A 21539-nucleotide genomic window follows, 5' to 3' on the forward strand; every position below is an offset into this window, starting at 1 on the left:
CGTAGTGTCCGAAGGCTCTCTGCTGCTCACGGATGCAGCCATTTTCTTTCTTGGGTTGGTGGCGGCTCTGTGAGTGTGTGAGGGGCTGTTGCTCTGCAAGGTCTCCGATGTCCGATTTGACGCACGGACCCGGGTCTCAGCACTGACCTCGGGTCTTGCGGTGCTGCTGGATCCGAGCGCACCCAGCTCATTTCCAGCTGAAGGATGTGTACAAAGCAAATTGCACTGCTGCAGCCTCTCAACTTTGCAAGGATTGTGGGGAGCATGTGGCTGGGGGAATTGGGCGGGGGGGCTGGGATTGTGGGGAGCACATGGCTGGGGGAATTGGGGCGGTTGTGACGGGAGCATGTGGCTGGGGGAATTGAGGGGGCTGTGTTTGTGGGAAACATGTGGCTGGGGGGTATGGGCAGTGACTGTTGATGTGCTAGGGGCAAGCAGCGTTCCTTAACCTCCACATTCCTCTCCATTTCCACCCCCCACCCCCCCAAACCCCCCCTTCAGAGTGACGAGATGGATTTTGCGATGCAACCAATTGATCTTGCTGTTCTTTTGGTTGCTGCTGGAGCTGAGGAGGAGGAGCTGAAGGAAGAATTGCGGGCACAGGAGGTCCGGGCCTTACCACTTGCAGGAGTAGAGGGAGATGACCACCAGAGGCAGGAGGTGGCCGCCATTCACCCCGAGAGGGGGCGCAGGGGAAGGAGGGAACAGAGACCCCAGCAGTTCCATGCATGAGTGCCTCCGAAAGGAGACAGTGCAACACCTATGCAAACCTGTTGCAGGACCTGACACCCAGAGTCAAATTGACGGCTGCTCTGAACCTTTATGCAACTGGCTCCTTCTGGACCCCGAGCAGAGATGTCGGTGGCATCTCCCAATCAGTTGTGCACACCGGGCTGGGCAGTACATCAAATTTAACCTGGACCAGCCCCATCAGGGTTCGCAGGCATTGCGGGGATGCCTAACGTACAAGGGGCTATCGATTGCACATACCTCACCCTCAAGGCTCCCCTACAGAATCCGCGGAGATTCATCAACAGAAAGGGGTTCCACTCATAGAATCATAGAAACTCTACAGTGCAGAAACAGGCCATTCGGCCCATCAGGTCTGCACCGACCACAATCCCACCCAAGCCCTACTCCCACATCCCTACACATTTACCCACTAATCCCTCTGACCTACGCATCTCAGGACACTAAGGGGCAATTTTAGCATGGCCAATCAACCTAACCCGCACATCTTTGGACTGTGGGAGGAAACCGGAGCACCCGGAGGAAACCCACGCAGACACGAGGAGAATGTGCAAACTCCACGCAGTGACCCGAGCCAGGAATTGAACCCAGGTCCCTGGAGCTGTGAAGCAGCAGTGCTAACCACTGTGCTACCGTGCCGCCCCACTCCCTGAATGTTCAACTAGTGTACGATCATAACATGAACATTATGCATGTCTGTGTAAGACATCCAGGTAGTGTGCATGACAGCTTCATTGTCAGGAGCTCGGAGGTCCCGGTGGCATTTGAGAAGTCCAGGGGAGGAGTGGTGGTGGTGGTGGATCAGTGCCTCAATAATTGGAGATGGGAGAAAGAGGGAGGGGTCACACACACATCTGAATCCGGAGGAGATGGGGGTCTTGTGCGGGAGGGTATATCTCTCTGCCTGAGATCAATAGGGAGAAGGGGGGGTCCACTGCCACTCAGCCTGAGATCAGTCGAGGGAGAGGGGGGTGTCCATTGCCACACTGCCTGAGATCAGTGGGGGAAGTTGCCCCTCTGCCGGAGATCAGTGGGGTGGGGGGGAGGGGGGGGGGGGGGGGAATAAGGAGGTCAGCAATGTTGTGGGGGGTGGCGGCAATGTCTGTGGGAGCCGGGGGAGGAATTACCCGGCCTGGAGGGATGCAGCAGGGGAGCATTATTCTATCATTTTTTTGTCCGCGCATGTGCATTTGGAGGCGCCAATCGGAGCTGCAGGATTTCAGGCATGTTAAGCCCCGTCCACGGGCTTATGCAGTGCGATCCGGAATCGCTAATATTTTTGCAGGCAGAGTGTGTATGGGGGCACCTGTGAACAGGTCTAAAGTCGGACCTGAAACACTCCCAGTTTCAAGTCCGCCCAGCACTTAGAATCAAACTGGTAAAATAGGGCCCATTGTGTCTTGTCTCGTGTCAGAATAAAATACTATTGGTCAGATATACTTAAAGAGCTGGAAGAAATATTTGATATGAGCTTGGGGATGGAGCCTGTGTTTTTGATTCTCAGGCTTCCAGATAAATGTATGATTAATGTAAATGAGAAAAGGTTGTACAATATTCTAACATTTGCAACATGGAACATTATTTTCTGTTCCTGGATCAATGACAAGTCACCTTCTTCTCTCCAACGAAAACAACCTCAAGTCACCAAAATTATTATGAAGTGTATTCTAATGGAATTTCTAACTTGTATACTTTGATCTGAATCAGACTCATTCCAAAAGGTATGGGGCCCCTATCTTAAATATACAGGTTCCACAGTGTCAGATTTACTTCCATAAGGCTTTCTGTAGGACATGCAGTACTGTCTCTAAAATATAATACATGCGAAGGTGTGTTCCCTTTCTCACTCTCTCTGTATTTTATTCTTTTTCTCTTCATCCTTTTATTCATTTTTCTAAATTTTGAAGCACCAGTGTTGTTTTTTTCTGTATGGTGAAATGACTGTACCAGTTTTACAGGTGTGTTTTGTTTAAAGAAAAAAAACCTCAATATTTCCAAAAAAGCGTACGGTATTCTAGAATTTATTGAGACAGAGAATACAAGATAAAGGAGGTTGTGTAAAAGAGGTCTATATAGGTGAGACAGTTGCTAGCTGGATATAGAACATAGAACATAGAACATAAAACATTACAGCGCAGGACAGGCCCTTCGACCCTCGATGTTGCACCGACCAGTGAAACCAATCTAAAGCCCCTCTAATCTACACTATTCCAAAATCATTCATATGTTTATCCAATAACCATTTGAATGCTCTTAATGTTGATGAGTCCACGACTGCTGTAGGCAGGGCATTCCACGCCCTTACTACTCTCTGAGTAAAGAACCTACATCTAACATCTGTCCTAAATCTCTCACCCCTCAATTTAAAGCTATGTCCCCTCGTGTTAACCATCACCATCCAAGGAAAAAGGCTCTCACTATCCACCCTATCTAATCCTCTGATCATCTTGTATGCCTCTATTAAGTCACCTCTTAACCTTCTTCTCTCTAACGAAAACAGCCTCAAGTCCCTCAGCCTTTCCTCATACGATCTTCCCACCATACCAGGCAACATCCTGGTAAATCTCCTCTGCACCCTTTCCAACGCTTCCACATCTTTCCTATAATGCGGCGACCAGAACTGTACACAATACTCCAAGTGCGGCCGCACCAGAGTTTTGTACAGTTGCAGCATGACCTCCTGGCTCCGAAACTCAATCCCTCTACCAATAAAAGCTAACACACCATATGCCTTCTTAACAACGCTATCAACCTGGGTGCCAACTTTCAGGGATCAAATCACATGGACACCCAGATCCCTCTGTTCATCCACACTACCAAGTATCTTACCATTAGCCCAGTACTCTGTATTCCTGTTACTCCTTCCAAAGTGAATCACCTCACACTTTTCCGCATTAAACTCCATTTGCCACCTCTCAGCCCAGTTCTGCAGCTTATCTATGTCCCTCTGTAACCTTCCACTTCCCTCTGCACTGTCTACAACTCCACCGACTTTAGTGTCATCCGCAAATTTACTAATCCATCCTTCTACGCCCTCATCCAGGTCATTAATAAAAATGACAAACAGCAGTGGCCCCAAAACAGATCCTTGCGGTACACCACTAGTAACTGAACTCCAGGATGAATATTTCCCATCAACTACCACCCTCTGTTTTCTTACAGCCAGCCAATTCCTGATCCAAACCACTAAATCACCCTCAATCCCATGTATCCGTATTTTCTGCAATAGCTTACCATGGGGAACCTTATCAAACGCTTTGCTGAAATCCATATACACCACATCAACCGCTTTACCCTCATCCACCTCTTTGGTCACCTTCTCAAAGAACTCAATAAGGTTTGTGAGGCACGACCTACCCTTCACAAAACCGTGCTGACTATCCCTAATCAAATTATTCCTTTCTAGATGATTATAAAGCCTATCTCTTATAATCCTTTCCAATACTTTGCCCACAACAGAAGTAAGGCTCACCGGTCTATAATTACCAGGGTTGTCCCTACTCCCCTTCTTGAACAAGGGGACAACATTTGCTATCCTCCAGTCTTCTGGCACTGTTCCTGTAGACAATGACGACACAAAGATCAAAGCCAAAGGCTCTACAATCTCCTCTCTGGCGTCCCAGAGAATCCTAGGATAAATCCCATCCGGCCCAGGGGACTTATCTATTTTTACCCTTTCCAGAATTGCTAACACCTCCTCCTTATGAACATCAATCCCGTCCAGTCCAACAGCCTGCATCTCAATACTCCCCTCGACAACACTGTCCCTCTCCTGTGTGAATACCGACGAAAAATATTCATTTAGTGCCTCTCCTATCTCTTCAGACTCAGCACACAACTTCCCACTACTGTCCTTGACTGGCCCTAATCTTACCCTCGTCATTTTTTTACTCCTGACATACCTATAGAAAGCTTTAGGGTTTTCCTTGATCCTACCTGCCAAAGACTTCTCATGTCCCCTCCTGGCTCTTCTTAACTCTTTCTTTAGGTCCTTCCTGGCTAACTTGTAACTCTCAAGCGCCCTAACTGAGCCTTCACGTCTCATCTTAACATTAGTCTCCTTCTTCCTCTTCACAAGAGATTCAACCTCTTTAGTAAACCACAGTTCCCTCACACGTCTGCTTCCTCCCTGTCTGACAGGTACATATTTATCAAGGACGCGGAGTAGCTGTTCCTCGAAGGGCCTGTTCCTGTGCTGTATTGAACCAGTTCCACATTACAATTGTGCCCATCCCCTGCAGTTTCCTTCCCCAACCTATGCCACCTAAATCTCACCTAATCGCATCATAATTTCCTTTCCCCCAGCTATAACACTTGCCCTTTGGTATATACCTATCCCTTTCCATTGCTAAGGTAAACGTAATCGAATTGTGGTCTTGTAAAAAAGGTCTATATCCAGCCAGCAACTGTCTCACCTAATTATCGTCAGTCATTTGCACCCAAAATCTTACTGCCAAAGTTAGCCTGGCCATAACCAGGTGCGAATAGCTTGTTGATATTACTAGAAGTCTTGACTTTGTCTGAAATCAGCAGAGATTTTAAATAAGGACAACTACAAGTTAGACATTTACATAGTAAATGTCCATGGTGCTTCCTCAGAGTTTCTGCCCTGTAGGATTTCTATGAGAGCTTTACCTAAAAAACTGCAAGATGGAGCAGGAATGCAATGCCAGCAGCTTTGTAGAGAGGTGGGAGATGGTGTACAGATTAGGATTACCTGTTCTGATTACTGCATCTTCATAGCATTCGTCACACACCCGAACAGGAGCTGAACCCCAACCACGTTCTGGAACAGGCTTGGATTTTGAAGAGCAATGGTCACAGAAACCTTCGCCACAGGCTCTACAGTGGTGCTTTGTTTCCTGGTCTTCAAAGGGTTTATTGCACTTTTGACAGTTCTGTGAAACAAATGTAATACCCATTAAAATAATTTCTCACGATTAGATGGGCTTGCATTTGCCTTGTACTACACAGTGCAACTTACTTTACAACATTTCAACTTTCTGGCACTCAGCAGACTGACCCTGTCCCTGGGAGACTGGAGTAGCTTTATATATTTCCTTCATTAAAAACAACCATGCAGAATTTAGAGGTTTGTACTTTGCTATAATTAGTGTTTGAAATAACAAAATACTCATTGAATAGACAGATAAAAGTATGATAAAAAAATCAGGACCAATTAGGACAACTATCATGTTGCCTGGTATGGAGGAGGGTATTAGCTATGAGGAGAGATTGAATAAACTGGGATTGTTCGCCTGGAAAGATGGAGGCTGAGGGGCGACCTGATAGAAGTTTATAAAATTATGAGGGGTATAGATTGGGTGAACAGTTGGAAGCTTTTTCCCGGAGCAGAAATGTGATTGATTTTAAAATCTGTACCTTGATTTGATTTATTATTGTCACATGTATTAGCATACAGTGAAAAGTATTGTTTCTTGCGCGCTGTACAGACAGAGCATTCCGTTCACAGAGAAAGAAACGAGAGTGTGCAGAATGATGAATTATGAATGATGTAATCTTAATCAATAACTGAGTGAATAGAGATAACTCCATTACCTTGATTGGTATATGCTAATTATTGTAATCAAATTTGAAACTATAACTGCTCATGTATTCCTAAATTCTGGGCTCTGGCTAGTTACCGGCACTGACCTGTGACTTTCCAGAGTCCCTGCTATAGCTTAATTAAAACAGCTGTTTAAGAGAACACCGTGACTTGGTCTGCTAAGCATGTATGTAAGGAGCTATATCGCAGTGAGGTCACTCACTTAGAGATGAGTGTGAAGCATCTCAGACAATATATAAGAACATAAGAACTAGAAGCAGGAGTTGGCCATCTGGCCCCTCGAGCCTGCTCCGCCATTCAATAAGATCATGGCTGATTTTTTCGTGGACTCAGCTCTACTTACCCACCCACTCACCATAACCCTTAATGCCTTTACTGTTCAAAGATTTATCTATCCTTGCCTTAAAAACATTCAATGAGGTAGCCTTAACTGCTCCACTAGGCAGGGAATTCCACAGATTCACAACCCTTTGTGTGAAGAAGTTCCTCCTCAACTCAGTCCTAAATCTGCTCCCCCTTATTTTGAGGCCATGCCTTCTAGTTCTGGTTTCACCTGCCAGCGGAAACAACTCCCCTCCTTCTATCTTATCTAATCCCTTCATAATCTTATATATATAATCTTATATACATAATCTTATATATCTCCCTTCATTCTTCTGAATTCCAATGAGAATGGCCCCAATCCATTCAGTCTCTCCTCATAAGCCAACCCTCTCAACTCCGGAATCAACCCGTGAATCTCCTCTGCACGCCCCCCTCCAGTGCCAGTATATCCTTTCTCAAGCAAGGAGACCAAAACTGTACACAGTACTCTAGGTGTGGTCTCACTAGCATCTTACACAGCTGCAACATAACCTCCTTGTTTTTAAACTCCATCCCTCTAGCAATGAAGGACAAAATTCCATTTACCTTCTTAATTACCTGCTGCACCTGCAAACCAACTTTCTGTGATTCATGCACAAGGACACCCTGGTCCCTCTGCACAGCAGCATGTTGCAATTTGTTACCATTTAAATAATAATCCATTTTGCTGTTAGTCCTACGAAAATGGATGACCTCGCCTATGACCTCGCCTATACCAACATTGTACTTTGGTACGTTACCTTGTCAAATGCCTGCTGGAAATGCAGATACACCACATCCACAGGTTCCCCATTGTCTACTGCGCATGTAATGTCCTCAAAGGATTCCACCAAATTAGTCAAATAACCTGCCCTTTATGAGCCCATGTTGCGTCTTCCCAATGAGACAATTTATATCTAGATGTCTCGCTATTTCTTCCTTGATGATAGGTTCAAGCATTTTCCCTGCTACAGAAGTTAAGCTAACTGGCCTATAGTTACTCGCCTTATGTCTACCTCCTTTTTAAAACAGTGGCATCACATTTGCTGTTTTCCAATCTGCGGGAACCAACCCAGAGTCCAGCGAATTTTAGTAAATTACCACTAGTACATTTGCTATTTCCCCCGCCATCTCTTTTAGTATGCATTCCATCAGGGCCAGGAGACTTGTCTACCTTTAGTCCCATTAACTTGCCCAACACTACCTCTTTCATGATAATAATAGTTTCTAGGTCCTCACCTGCCACAGCCTTCTTTTCATCAATTCCTGGCATGTTATTTGTGTCTTCCACTGTGAAGACCAACACAAAATATCTGTTCAATGCCTCAGCCATTTCCAGTTATTACATCCCCCTTCTCATCCTCTAAAGGGCCAATGTTTACTTTAGCCACTCTTTTTTGTTTTATATATTTGTAGAAACTTTTGCTATCTTTTTTTATATTCTGAGCTAGTTTATTCTCATAATCTATCTTATTTTTCTTTGTAGCTTTTTTCGTGGCTTTCTGTTGACCTTTAAAGATTTCCCAATCCTCTAGTTTCCCACTAATCTTTGCCACTTTGTATGCCTTTTCTTTAATTTGATACCCTCCTTTATTTCCTTCGATATCCATGGCTGATTATCTCTTTTTCTACAGTCCTTCCTTATCACTGGTATATACTTTTGCTGAGCACAGTGAAAAATCGCTTTGAAAGTCCTCCACTGTTCCTCAATTGTCCCATCATAAGGTTTTTGCTCCCAGTCTACCTTAGCCAACTCTTCCCTCATCCCTTTGTAGTCTCCTTTGTTTAAGCACAAGACACTGGTATTGGATTTTACCTTCTCACGCTGCATCTGTATTTTAAATTCAACCATACTGTGATCGCTTCTTCCGAGGGATCCCTAACTGTAAGATCATTAATTATTCCTGTCTCAATGCACAGGACCAGATCTAGGATAGCTTGCTACCTCATAGGTTCCATTACATACTGTTCAAAGAAGCTATCGCGGATACATTCTGTGAACTCCTCCTCAAGGCTGCCTTGACCGAACTGGTTAGACCAATTGACATCCCCCGATTAAAATCCCGCAAAATAATTGCTGTACCAGTTTTACATGCATCAGTTATTTCTTTGTTTATTTCTCGCCCCACCGTTATGTAATTATTTGGTGGCTTATAGACTACGCCTATCAGTGACTTTTTCTCCTTACGATTTCTAATTTCCACCCAAATGGTTTCAACCTTTTTTTCCATAGAACCTATATCATCTCTCACTACCGCCCTGATGTCATCCTTAAATATCAGAGCTACTCCCTTACCTTCCTGTCTGTCCCTCCAAACAGTCTGATACCTTGGATATTTAACTCCCAGTCATGACCATCCAGCAATCACAATGCCCTTGGTCTTATTTAACCTTTGTAAATCATTAGCGTGCAAATGGATCTTTTTGAACAAAAGATCATTTCTTCCAACAAGATATTTTCTGGAGGAAGATGCCATAAAATCCCAAGATAAATCCACAATAACAGAACTTCCTAACTGTCTTTTCATATATGTAGGCATTCAGCTGATGAGAGGGCACAGCAGACAATCCCATTCTCATCTCAACATCCACATGTACAGAAATAATTCCTTGTTACTGAGCGAGAGCACAATTCCTAACCAAACTAATTGTGTTCCAATCACCAAACTAATTCCAAAATAATGTTCCTGTACCAGAATTCGTCTTGAACAAAATGATAACCTTAATAGAATAGGTGCTCCGCGATTTTAATTTACCCTTCCGCCCTATTGAAATGCACCTGCAATTTACCCTCCAGGGATATCATAAGCAGGGTATGAAAGTATAAGCAGCACTCAAATTCATAACTTCACTGGAGCGAAACATGGCTGACGTGGAGCTGAAGAGTAAGAGGCACCAGTTGCACATTGGTCTCTCCTCATATCCATCAAGAATATTCCGTGTCAGGAGGTGGTCATATTAGCCTTCCATTGGTCAGATAGATTCTGACATGAACCAGATCTTTAAGGAGATGCCATGCAAACACAAAATTGTCCCTTGATGGGCAGAACAAAAGTTCAATTCTGCCACTCAGGGAGCTCTTCAGGATCAGAGAGCGTGCTACTGGCAAAAACACACAACTGGCTCATCTTTCCATGAGCCAGCATTGTTTTGAATTCAAAGGGAAGGGTACAGCAGCAGTAGAGCGACCTGTCCAAGTAGGCTAGTTGAATGGGCAGACAAGTGGCAGATGGAATTTAACACAAAGAAGTGTGAGATAAACAGAGGCAATATAGACTAAAGAGTGTGCAGGACAGAGGGATCTGGTGGTGTATGTGCATGAATTACTGAAGGTGGCAGGATATATTAGAATGCTTATGGGATCTTGGGCTTCATAAATAGAGGCACTGAATATAAATGCAGGGAAGATATGATGAACCTATATAAAGTTCAGGTATTGCATCTAGTTCTGGTCGCTGCAACTTAGAAGAATGCAAGGGTCCTTGAGGAGTGTAGAGGAGATTTATCAAAATTATTCCAGTGTTGGGGGATTTTAGCCACAAGGTTATGTTGGAGAAGTTGGCGATTATCTTCTTGGAGCAAAGGAGATTGTGGGGAGATTTGATGGAGGTGTACAAGATAATGACACGTTTGAATCAGGTAGACAAGGAGAAACTGTATCCATTAGCTGATGGTACAATGAATAGGTCTTGCTGAGATGCAGGGAGATGTGAGGAAGAACTTCTTTACACAGCAAGTGAATCATAGAATCATAGAATCCTACAGTGCAGAAAGAGGCCATTCGGCCCATCGAGTCTACACCGATCACAATCCCACCCAGGCCCTATCCACATATCCCTACATATTTTACCCACTAACCCCTCGAACCTATGCATACCGGGACACTAAGGGGCAATTTAGAATGGCCAATCAACTCAGCCCAACACATCTTTGGACTGTGGGAGGAAACCGGAGCACCCGGAGGAAACCCACACAGACACAGGGAGAATGTGCAAACTCCACACAGACAGCGACCTGAGCCGGGATTGGAACCCAGGTCCCTGGAGCTGTGAAGCAGCAGTGCTAACCACTGCGCTACCGTGCCGCCCACGTGGAACTCACTCCCATGAGGGTGCTCGAAGCAGAGATGATTAATAATTTAAAAAGGACACCCAATGGTCAGTTAAAGGTGCAGAGTTATGATGCTAGTGCAGGGGGATAGGACTGATGGGATAGCTCCATAGAGAGCAAGCAAGGACTCTGAATCAAATGGCCTACTTGCGTGCCATAACTGATGACTTGAGATGGGAAAGGTAAAGTTGTTATCTGTCCATGTGGCAGGAATGTTGTGTAACAGAAGGGAAGGGTAGAGCTGCAGTAGAAAATCCCAAGAGAGATAACACTTACATTAATCTGAGAATTGGGTCTCCAATAGGCAGGTGCAATCCGGTCTGTTAGCCAGGCTGTCACAGCTTTGGTTGGTTTTGCACCAAATTCTGAAACTGACTGTGCCATCAAATTCATGCCATCCAGCAATCGTTGCGCAGCGTTGTTATTGTCCTTCAGAAATCCATCACTCTGAAAAAGAGAGAAGTGTCATTTTGCGGAACACTATTTATTAAAAATTACAAGTAATGACAGGACAGGTTTGTGCTTGCAATCCTCTGTCAGTTACCAGATAACCTACGCTATTTGAAGATATTGCCAGCAGCAAAAGAACAAAGAAAATTTCAGCACAGGAACAGGCCCTTCAGCCCTCCAAGCCTGCACCGACCATGCTGTCCGACTGAACTAAAGCCCCCTACCCTTCTGGGGACCCTCTATTCTCATCCTATTCATGTATTTGTCAAGTAAGTAGTCTCACAACACCAGGTGAAAGTCCAATAGGTTGGACTTTAACCTGGTGTTGTGAGACTAATTATTGTGCCTACCCCAGTCCAACGCTGGCAACTCCACATCATGTATTTGTCAAGACGCCCCTTAAAAGTCACTATCGTATCTGCTTCCACTACCACCTTATGAAGGGGCAACGCTCTGAAAGCTCGTGCTACCAAATAAACCTGTTGGAATTTAATCAGGTGTTGAGACTACTGACTGTGCCTACCACCAGTCCAACACCGGCAACTCCACATCATCACTACCACCCCTGGCAGCGAGTTCCAGGCACCCACCACCCTCTGCGTAAAATATCTACCTCATACATCTCTTTTAAACCTTGCCCCTCGCACCTTAAACCTGTGCCCCCTAATAATTGACTCTTCCACTCTGGGAAAAAGCTTCTGACTATCCACTCTGTCCATGCCCCTCATAATCTTGTAGACTTCTATCAGGTCGCTCCTCAACCTCTGTCGTTCCAGTGAGAGCAAACCAAGTTTCTCCAACCTCTCCGCATAGCTCTCCATACCAGGCAATATCCTGGTAAATCTTTTCTGTACCCTCTCCAAAGCCTCCCATTTTTCTAGTAGTGTTACAACCAAGTGCTGCCTAACAAAGGTTCTATAAAGCTGCAACATGACTTGCCAATTTTTGAACTCAATGCCCAGGCCGATGAAGGCAAGCATGCTGTATGCCTTCTTGACTACCTTCTCCACCTGCGTTGCCACTTTCAGTGACCTGTGTACCTGTACACCCAGATCCCTCGGCCTATCAATACTCTTAAGGGTTCTGCCATTTACTGTATATTTCCTATCTGTATTCCAAAATACATTTCCTCACATTTGTCCGGATTAAACTCCCTCTGCCACCTCTCCGCCCAAGTCTCCAACCGATCTATATCCTGCTGTATCCTCTGACGGTCCTCATCGCTATGCACAATTCCACCAATATTTGTGTCGTCTGCAAACTTACTAATCAAACCAGTTACTTTTCCTCCAAATCATTTATATGTATTACAAATAGCAATGGTCCCAGCACTGATCCGTGAAGAACACAACTTGTCACAGCCCTCCATTCAGAAACGCACCCTTCCACTGCCACCCTCTGTCTTCTATGACCGAATCAGTTCTGTATCCATCTTGCCAGCTCACCTCTGATCCTGTGCGACTACACCTTCTGTACCAGTCTGTCCATGAAGGACCATGTCAAAGAAATCCATGTAGACAACATCCACTGCCCTACCCTCATCAATCATCTTCGTCACTTCCTCGAAAAACTCGATCAAGCTTGTGAAACGCGACCTCCCCTTCACTAAATCATGTTGCCTCTTGTTAATACTTCCACTTATTTCCAAACGGGAGTAAATCCTGTCTTGAAGAATCCTCTCCAATAATTTCCCTACCACTGACGTAAGGCTCACCGGCCTGTAATTACCTGGATTATCCTTGCTACCCATCTTAAGCAACATTGGCTATTCTTCAATCTTCTGGGACCTCCTCTGTAGTCAGTGAGGAAACAAAGATTTCTCTCAAGGCCCCAGCAATTTCCTCCCTTGCCTCTCTCAGTATTCTGGGGTATATCCCATCAGGCCCTGGGGACGTGTCTACCTTAATGTTTCTCAAGAACCCCAATACCACCTCCATTTTGATCTCAGCATGACCCAAAATATCTACACACCCTTCCCCAGACTCATCATCCACCAAGTTGTTCGCTTTGGTGAATACCGACGCAAAGTACTCATTTAATACTTCACCCATTTCCTCTGGCTCCATGTATAGATTCCCTTCCCTGTCCTTGAGTGGGCCAACCCTCTCCCTCTTGCTCTTTATATATGTATAAAAAGCCTTGGGATTTTCCTTAATCCTGCTGGCCAATGACTTTTCGTGACCCCTTTTAGCCCTCTTTACTCCTTGCTTAAGTTTCTTTCTACTTTCCTTGTATTCCTCACTTGCTTCGTGTGTTCCCAGCCTCCAAGCCTTGACAAATGCTTCCGTTTTTTCTTTGACTAGGCTCACAATATCTCTCGTTATCCGAGGTTTCTGAAACTTGCCATACTTATCCTTCATTCTTTCAGGAATGTGCCGGTCCTGAATTCCTAGGTAGCAGTCAGTGTCCACTCCCAACTCCAAAATAAGAGTAAAGTTGCAGCCAATTAGCCAGATTGCTTTTTCCCTCTTCAATCATAGAATCCATACAGTGCAGAATGAGGCCATTTGGCCCATTGAGTCTGCACTGACCACAATTCCATCCAGGCCCTATTCCCATAACTCCACGTATGGGGATACCTTACGTATCCTGCTAGTCCTCCTCATACTAAGGGGCAATTCACCATGGCCAAACAACCTAACCTGCACAAATGAGGACAGAGAGACAAATCAGTCACTTACTTAAAGACCTTGGGCCCAATTTTGCTATCAAGTTGCGAAAACCTGGTAAAGTTGGGCGTGAGGCGAGTAGCGTGATCTGCGCTCACCTCCGCGCTGCTTCCCCTTTACCAAGGCCTGAAAATGGCCGCGATTCGGACCGCGCCCGAAACATGCACGACAACCATTTAAATGCATTGATCAGGGAGGGCGGGGGGGGGGGGGGGGGGGGGGGGGGGGGAGTTCCGCTGCCACTCTGCCTGTGATCAGTGAGGGAGAAGGAGGGGGGTCCGTTGCCACTCTACTTGTGATCAGTGTGGTGGGGGGGGGGGCGTAATCGGTCTGGGCTGCGGTGCAGGTGGGGGATAAGGGGGGCCAGTAATGTTGTGGGGGTGGGACAATTTTCTGTGGGGCCCAGGGGAAGCATTATCCAGCCCGGGAGCAATGTGGCAGGGGAACCGCATTCTATTCCTTTTTTCCTGCGCACGCGCAGTTGGAGGCGGCGAATGGAGCTGCAGTATTTTGGGCGCGTTAAGCCCCGCCCACAGGTTTGTGCAGCACGATTTGGAATCGCTGATATTTTTGCAGGCAGAGTGCGTATGGGTGACTCAGAACTGATCTAAAAGTCGGATCTGATACACTCCCAGTTTTCAAGTTCGCCCAGCACTTAGAATCAAAATGGTAAAATACGGCCCCTTATATCTAAATGCATGCAGTATTCAAAACAAAGTTGACGAGCTGATAGCACAAATAGTGGCAAATGGGTATGACCTGGTCGGGATTACTGAAATGTGGTTACAAGAGAATCAGGACTGGGAGTTGAATATCCAAGGGTATTGAGTATTCCGGAAGGACAGACAACAAGGAATGGGGGTGGAGTTGCTCCATTGGTTAAGGATGACATCAAGGATGTACTCAGAAATGATATTGGCACTGGAGACCCAAATATTGAGTCAGTCTGAGTAGAAAGAAGAAGCAAGGAAAGAAACACATTGCTAGGAGCAATTTACAGGCCCCTGAAAGTTAAATCTCACGGGATCCAGGGTGAGGTATCTAAATGAATACAAAATTGGCTTCTTGACAGAAGCCAGAGGGTAGTTGTCGAGAGTTGTTTTTCAAACTGGAGGCCCGTGACCAGTGGGTGTGCCTCAGGGGTCAGTGCTGGGCCCACTGTTATTTGTCATTTATATTAATGATTTGGATGAGAATATAGGGGGCATGGTTAGTAAGTTTGCAGATGGCACCAAGATTGGTGGCATAGTGGACAGTGAAGAAAGTTATCTCCAATTGCAACGGAATCTTGATCAATTGGGCCAGTGGGCTGACGAATGGCAGATGGAGTTTAATTTAGACAAATGCGAGGTGATGCATTTTGGTAGATTGAACCAGGGCAGGACTTACTCAGTTAATGGTAGGGCGTTGGGGAGAGTTACAGTACAAAGAGATCTAGGGGTACATGTTCATAGCTCCTTGAAAGTGGAGTCACAGGTGGACAAAGTGGTGAAGAAGGCATTTGGCATGCTTGGTTTCATCGGTCAGAACATTGAATACAGGAGATGGGACGTCTTGTTGAAGTTGTACAAGACATTGGTAAGGCCACACTTGGAATACTGTGTACAGTTCTGGTCACCCTATTATAGAAAGGATATTATTAAACTAGAAAGAGTGCAGAAAAGATTTACTAGGATGCTACCGGGACTTGATGGATTGAGTTATAAGGAGAGGCTGAATAGACTGGGACTTTTTTTTCTGGAGCGTAGGAGGCTGAGGGGTGACCTTCTAGAGATCTATAAAATAATGAGGGGCAGAGACAAGGTAGACAGTCAATATCTTTTCCCAAAGGCATAGAGGGCATAGGTTTAAGGTGAGAGGGGAGAGATACAAAAGTGTCCAGAGGGGCAGTTTTTCACACAGAGGGTGGTGAATGTCTGGAACAAGGTGCCAGAGGTAGGAGTAGAGGCGGGCACAATTTTATCTTTTAAAAAGCATTTAGATAGTTACATGGGTATGATGGGTATAGAGGGATATGGGCCAAATGCGGGCAATTGGGATTAGCTTAGAGGTTTTAAAAAAAAGGGCGGCATGGACAAGTTTGGCTGAAGGGCCTGTTTCCATGCTGTAAACCTCTATGACTCTATGAACAGTACTTTAGAAGTAGGGCATAGTATAAATTAGGAAATGAGAAGGGCTTGTGAAAAGAGCACATGGGTGACTTTAACATACATCTTGACTGGATTAACCAACTTGGCAAGAGTAGCCTTGAGGAATGGTTCATAGAGTGCATGAGGGACTGTTTCTTAGAGCAGCATGTTACAGAGCCAACCAGAGAAATGGCTACTTTAGATCTGGTATTATCTAATGAGGAAGGATTGATTAATGGCCTTGTAGTTAAGGATCCACTTGGAAGGAGTGATCACAGCATGATAGAATTTCAAACTCAGATTGGAAGTGAGAGGACAGAATCACATACTTGAGTTTTAGCATTGGGCAAGGGTAATTATGCATAATTACCCTGCAGGCCTAAGGAAAGAGTTGGCCCAAGAGGACTGGGGAAAAGTATTCAAGGGAAGGACGGTAGGAGAACAGTGGCAGTTATTTAGGGAGATATTAAAGACATCTCAACTGAGGTACATTCCTGAGAGGGAGAGCAATTGCAAAAGGATGAAAAATCATCCATAGCTTAATAAGGAAATCAAGGATAACACAAGGGCAAAAACGAGGACATAAAACACAGCAAAAGTTAACGGCAGCATGGAGGATTGGGAGAACTTCAAACGCCAACAAAAGGTCACTAAATACAATATCAACAATGTTAAAATGGACTATGAAAGGAAGCTAGCTTAAAACTTAAACACTGACACCAAAAGTTTCTATAAGTATATAAAGAGGAAGAGAATAGTGAAAGTAGACGCTGGCGCTTTAGAGGGTCGAAATGGAGGGGTAATAACGGAAACTCGGAGATGGCAGAGCCACAAAACCAATACTTTGTCTCTGTCTTCACAGTAGAAGATAATAATTCTGCCCCATAAACTGCAGTTAATAGTGGACCTTGGTGAAATTACTATAAAGGTACTCAGAGAAAGGTACTCGGTAAACTGAAGGGTTTAAAAGTAGATAAGCCCCCGGAACCTGATGGCCGACACCCTAAGGTGTTAAAGGAGGTGACAGCAGAGATAGTAGAGGCAGCAGAGGGCCTTCACTGGAGCACTCTGGAAGAAGTCGGCACAACAACATCTACTGAGAAGTGGGAAGCGGAAGAACCCCTCCAGTGATAAGCAGGAGGTAGAGGTGGCAGAGGGCCTTCACTGGAGCATTCTGGGAGGAGTCGGTGCAGCAACATCTACTGAGAAGTGGGAAGCAGATGAACCCCTCCAGTGGTAAACGGAAGGAAGAACATTCGGTAGAGGTGGCAGAGGGCCTTCACTGGAACATTCTCTGCCTTTTGGCTAAGATCAAGTGTAGTATCAACGTCCTGCACCTGGTTGAAGTCATGAGGTTACACTGAGGCTTCATTTGAAGCAATTTTTTAAAGCGGCATCTCGACCTTTTGGCTAAGATGCAAATGAGATAAGCCTTGGAGAAGCTGCAATGCCTGAACAAAGAACAAGAACAAAGAACAATACAGCACAGAACAGGCCCTTTGGCCCTCCAGGCCCGTGCCGCTTGGAGGGCCCGTGCCGCTCCCTGGTCCAAACTAGACCATTACCTGCTCCAATCAGTTTGGATCTGTTGATCAAGCACAAGACAGGAAGTGGGAAGCCTGTCTTGTCAGCTTGGATCTGGAATATCTCAGTTGCTGAGACTTTGAATTGGACTTCGGTTGGATTGAATTGGATATATATGTATAATAAACAAAAAGAAATCCCCCCCCCCCGCCCCACACCAAGGTTAAGGAGTCATATGAATGGCTAAGAGTGTGTATCAGCAGGTTACGTGATCCTGAAGATGTTAACATAGAAACATAGAAAACTACAGCACAAAACAGGCCCTTCGGCCCCACAAGTTGTGCCATACAAAGGGAAAGAGAGAGAGAAGATCTGTCAGAGTCAAAAGTACTTTCTCAGACTGGTAAAGAGATAGCTAGTGGGATTAGTACTGGAATCACTATTTTTCACCAATTACGTAACAATTTGTTTGGACTCGGGAACCAGAATTATAATTTCAACATATACAGCTAACACCAAATCTGAGTGGAGTGAGCAAGAGGTTGTACTTAATACTGCAGAATAGGTGTGTAATTGACAAATAAATTTCAAAATAGGCAAGTATAGCGTTGTCAACCCTCCAGGACTAGCCTGGAGTCTCCAGGAACTGAGGATCCATCTCCAGGATACTGCAGTGTGTAACCCTATGTAACCCTATCATATGGACCTTAAAAAAAAATTTTTTCTCCATTTTCTTGGAACATTAATAGTATGAAATGGCCTTCTTCTCCAGATCGTCAGGGACCCAACCCATAAGATGCATATCTGATGCGCTGACCACCATGGGAATTGCTCAGGAAGTTTGAACTTCCAAAGGGCAATTCTCCTCTTCTCCCAGAAACATAGAAACATAGAAAAACTACAGCACAAAACAGGCCCTTCGGCCCCACAAGTTGTGCCAAACATATCCCTACCTTTTAGGGCTACCTATAACCCTCCATCCTATTAAGTCCCATCTACTCATCCAGGAGTCTCTTAAAAGACCCTATTGAGTTTGCCTCCACCACCACTGACGGCAGCCGATTCCACTCACCCACCACCCTGTGTGTGAAAAACTTCCCCCTAACATCTCCCCTGTACCTACCCCCCAGCACCTTAGACCCGTGTCCTCTCGTAGCAGCCATTTCAGCCCTGGGAAAAAGCCTTTGAGAGTCCACCCAAACCTCTGTAAAGGTTCGGGTTCTGAGGTAAGAGTCACAGACTTCCAGTAGTTCTTGTGTACTTACCTGAATAGCAAATGTTGAACAGACTAAAACCTAGTCCAACTCCGGGGTAACTACAGAACTGACCCCAAGTCACAAACTGACTGGCACACCCCCCACCCCTCAGGCTCCACCCTGACACCGCAGATAGCCCTCCCATTCCCCCGCCAACTTGACCCAGCTAACACCCCCCTCTCCACTTGACCCACTTTTCCACCTACCATCCTACCCACCTGTCACACCGCTACCGCCCATTTAGTCACTTACCTCATCCACCCTACCCATTCACCTCACCCACCTGCCTAACTACCCATTCACCTCACCCACCTGCCTAACTACCCATTCACCTCACCCACCTGCCTAACTACCCATTCACCTCACCCACCTGCCTAACTACCCATTCACCTCACCCACCTGCCTAACTACCCATTCAGCTCACCCATCTGCCCAGCCTACTAATTCACTCTTTCATCCAGTCATCCATTCACTAACATTCACAGTGAATCTTTAAACTTACTTTAAAAAAAAATTACAGGATGGTGGGGGCATCGCTGGCTAGGATAGCAGTTCATTCCCATCCCTAACTGCCCTCCAGAAGGTCGTAGTGAGCGTATTTTTGAACTGCTACAGGTCATGTGGTGTAGGCACACTCACGGTGCTATTAGGAGAGAGTCTATGCCCCCCCACCCACCCCAGCTTGGAAGACTGCTCCTATGTTTCTACTGTTGCTCTGCCAATAAAATCTGGAAAACAAACAGGTATAAACACATAATATCTACATGAGAAATGTGATTTTCATTACTCACTCCAAGCCAAACGTGTTCAATTTCTGTTCTCACCACAGTGTCCACTGGATCCTGGTTTCCAAACCAATATTGCCGACTACGATAAATTATCCCACAATTTGGGCACTCAATCACATACCTGCAAGGTGCAACAGGTTTTTAAACCAATTCAATAATTCTTTAAACCAATTCAATACATTAAAAATGCGCATCCTATTCTATTCCTCTCGTAGAGCATTAGTTCCCAAATTACAATTTGTGCATTCACTTCCAGAATTGATGAGCTGCCGGTATACCTCAGCAATATCAGGTTTGATACTTTAATCCCATTAATACCCATGCATTGGGCAAAATAATACAGATTTAAAACAATCGCTTAAAATACTGCTCATCTCTTACATGGTAGATGCATTTGTTTGTTCCAGCATTGGCACATAATGATTGGGGTGATAAATGATAGTTTATGTCTTAAAGTGTTATAGAGTCATGCACTGCAGAAAACACTCTTCGGTCCATCGAGTCTGCATTGACAATATCTACCACCAAAGGCGCACTCATCCTATTTTCCTGTACTTGCCCCATATCCTTGAACATTATGATATTTCAAGTGCTCATTCAAATATTTTTTAAAAGGTTGTAAGGTTTCTGACCTTGGCTACCTTCCCAGGCAGTGCATTCCAGATTCCCACAACTGTGAGTGAAAAGGTTTTTCCTCAAATCCCCTCTTAATCTCCTGCCCCTGACCCTAAAACTATGCTCCTTCATGATTGCCCCCTCAGCCAATGGGAACAGCTGCTCCTTACTCATCCTTTCCATACCCTCATAATCTTATACACTTCAATCATATCCCCCCTTAGCCTTCTCTGCTCTAAAGAAAACAAGATGTGGAGATGCCGGCGTTGGACTAGGGTAAATACAGGAAGAAGTTTAACAACATCAGGTTAAAGTCCAACAGGTTTATTTGGTAGCAAAAGCCACAAGCTTTCGGAGCCTTAAGCTCCTTCTTCAGGTGAGTGGGAATTCTGTTCACAAACAGGGCATATAAAGACACAAACTCAATTTACAGAATAATGATTGGAATGCGAATACTTACAACTAATCAAGTCTTAAAGGTATAAACAATGTGAGTGGAGAGAGCATTAAGACAGGTTAGAGAGATGTGTATTGTCTCCAGACAGGACAGCCAGTGAGACTCTGCAGGTCCAGGCAAGCTGTGGGGATTACAGATAGTGTGACATGAACCCAATATCCCGGTTGAGGCTGTCCTCATGTGTACGGAACTTGGCTATCAGTTTCTGCTCAGTGACTCTGCACCGCCGTGTGTCGTGAAGGCCGCCTTGGAGAACGCTTACCTGAATATCAGAGGCCGAATGCCCGTGACCGCTGAAGTGCTCCCCAACAGGAAGAGAACAGTCTTGCCTGGTGATTGTCGAGCAGTGTTCATTCATCCGTTGTCGCAGCATCTGCATGGTTTCCCCAGTGTACCATGCCTCGGGACATCCTTTCCTGCAGCGTATCAGGTAGACAACGTTGCCCGAGTTGCAAGAGTATGTACCGTGTACCTGGTGGATGGTGTTCTCACGTGAGATGATGGCATCTGTGTCGATGATCCGGCACGTCTTGCAGAGGTTGCTGTGGCAGGGTTGTGTGGTGTCATGGTCACTGTTCTCCTGAAGGCTGGGTAGTTTGCTGCGGACAATGGTCTGTTTGAGGTTGTGCGGTTGTTTGAAGGCAAGAAGTGGGGGTGTGGGGATGGCCTTGGCGACATGTTCGTCTTCATCAATGACATGTTGAAGACTCCGGAGGAGATGCCGTAGCTTCTCCGCTCCGGGGAGGTCCTGGACGATGAAGGGTACTCTGTCCACCATGTCCCGTGTTTGTCTTCTGAGGAGGTCGGTGCAGTTTTTCGCTGTGGCGCGTCGGAACTGTCGATCGATGAGTCGTGCGCCATATCCTGTTCTTATGAGGGC

At 45.5% G+C, this 21539-nt stretch overlaps 1 protein-coding gene across 5 annotated transcripts in view; it reads right to left on the bottom strand.

The window, feature by feature from the left end:
* zfyve1 (zinc finger, FYVE domain containing 1) overlaps positions 1–21539 on the bottom strand; it is a 178493-nt gene that overhangs the window by 33393 nt on the left and 123561 nt on the right. For all 5 annotated transcript variants that reach the window (XM_078233658.1, XM_078233659.1, XM_078233663.1 and 2 more), the window contains 3 exons: positions 19591–19708; positions 11048–11218; positions 5468–5648 (listed from right to left, as the gene is read on the bottom strand). In XM_078233658.1, coding sequence (XP_078089784.1) covers positions 5468–5648; positions 11048–11218; positions 19591–19708 — 470 coding nt within the window. The remainder of the gene's footprint in view (positions 1–5467; positions 5649–11047; positions 11219–19590; positions 19709–21539) is intronic.

The sequence above is a fragment of the Mustelus asterias genome, chromosome 18, assembly GCF_964213995.1.
Source record: "Mustelus asterias chromosome 18, sMusAst1.hap1.1, whole genome shotgun sequence".
NCBI classification, from domain to species: Eukaryota; Metazoa; Chordata; class Chondrichthyes; order Carcharhiniformes; family Triakidae; genus Mustelus; species Mustelus asterias.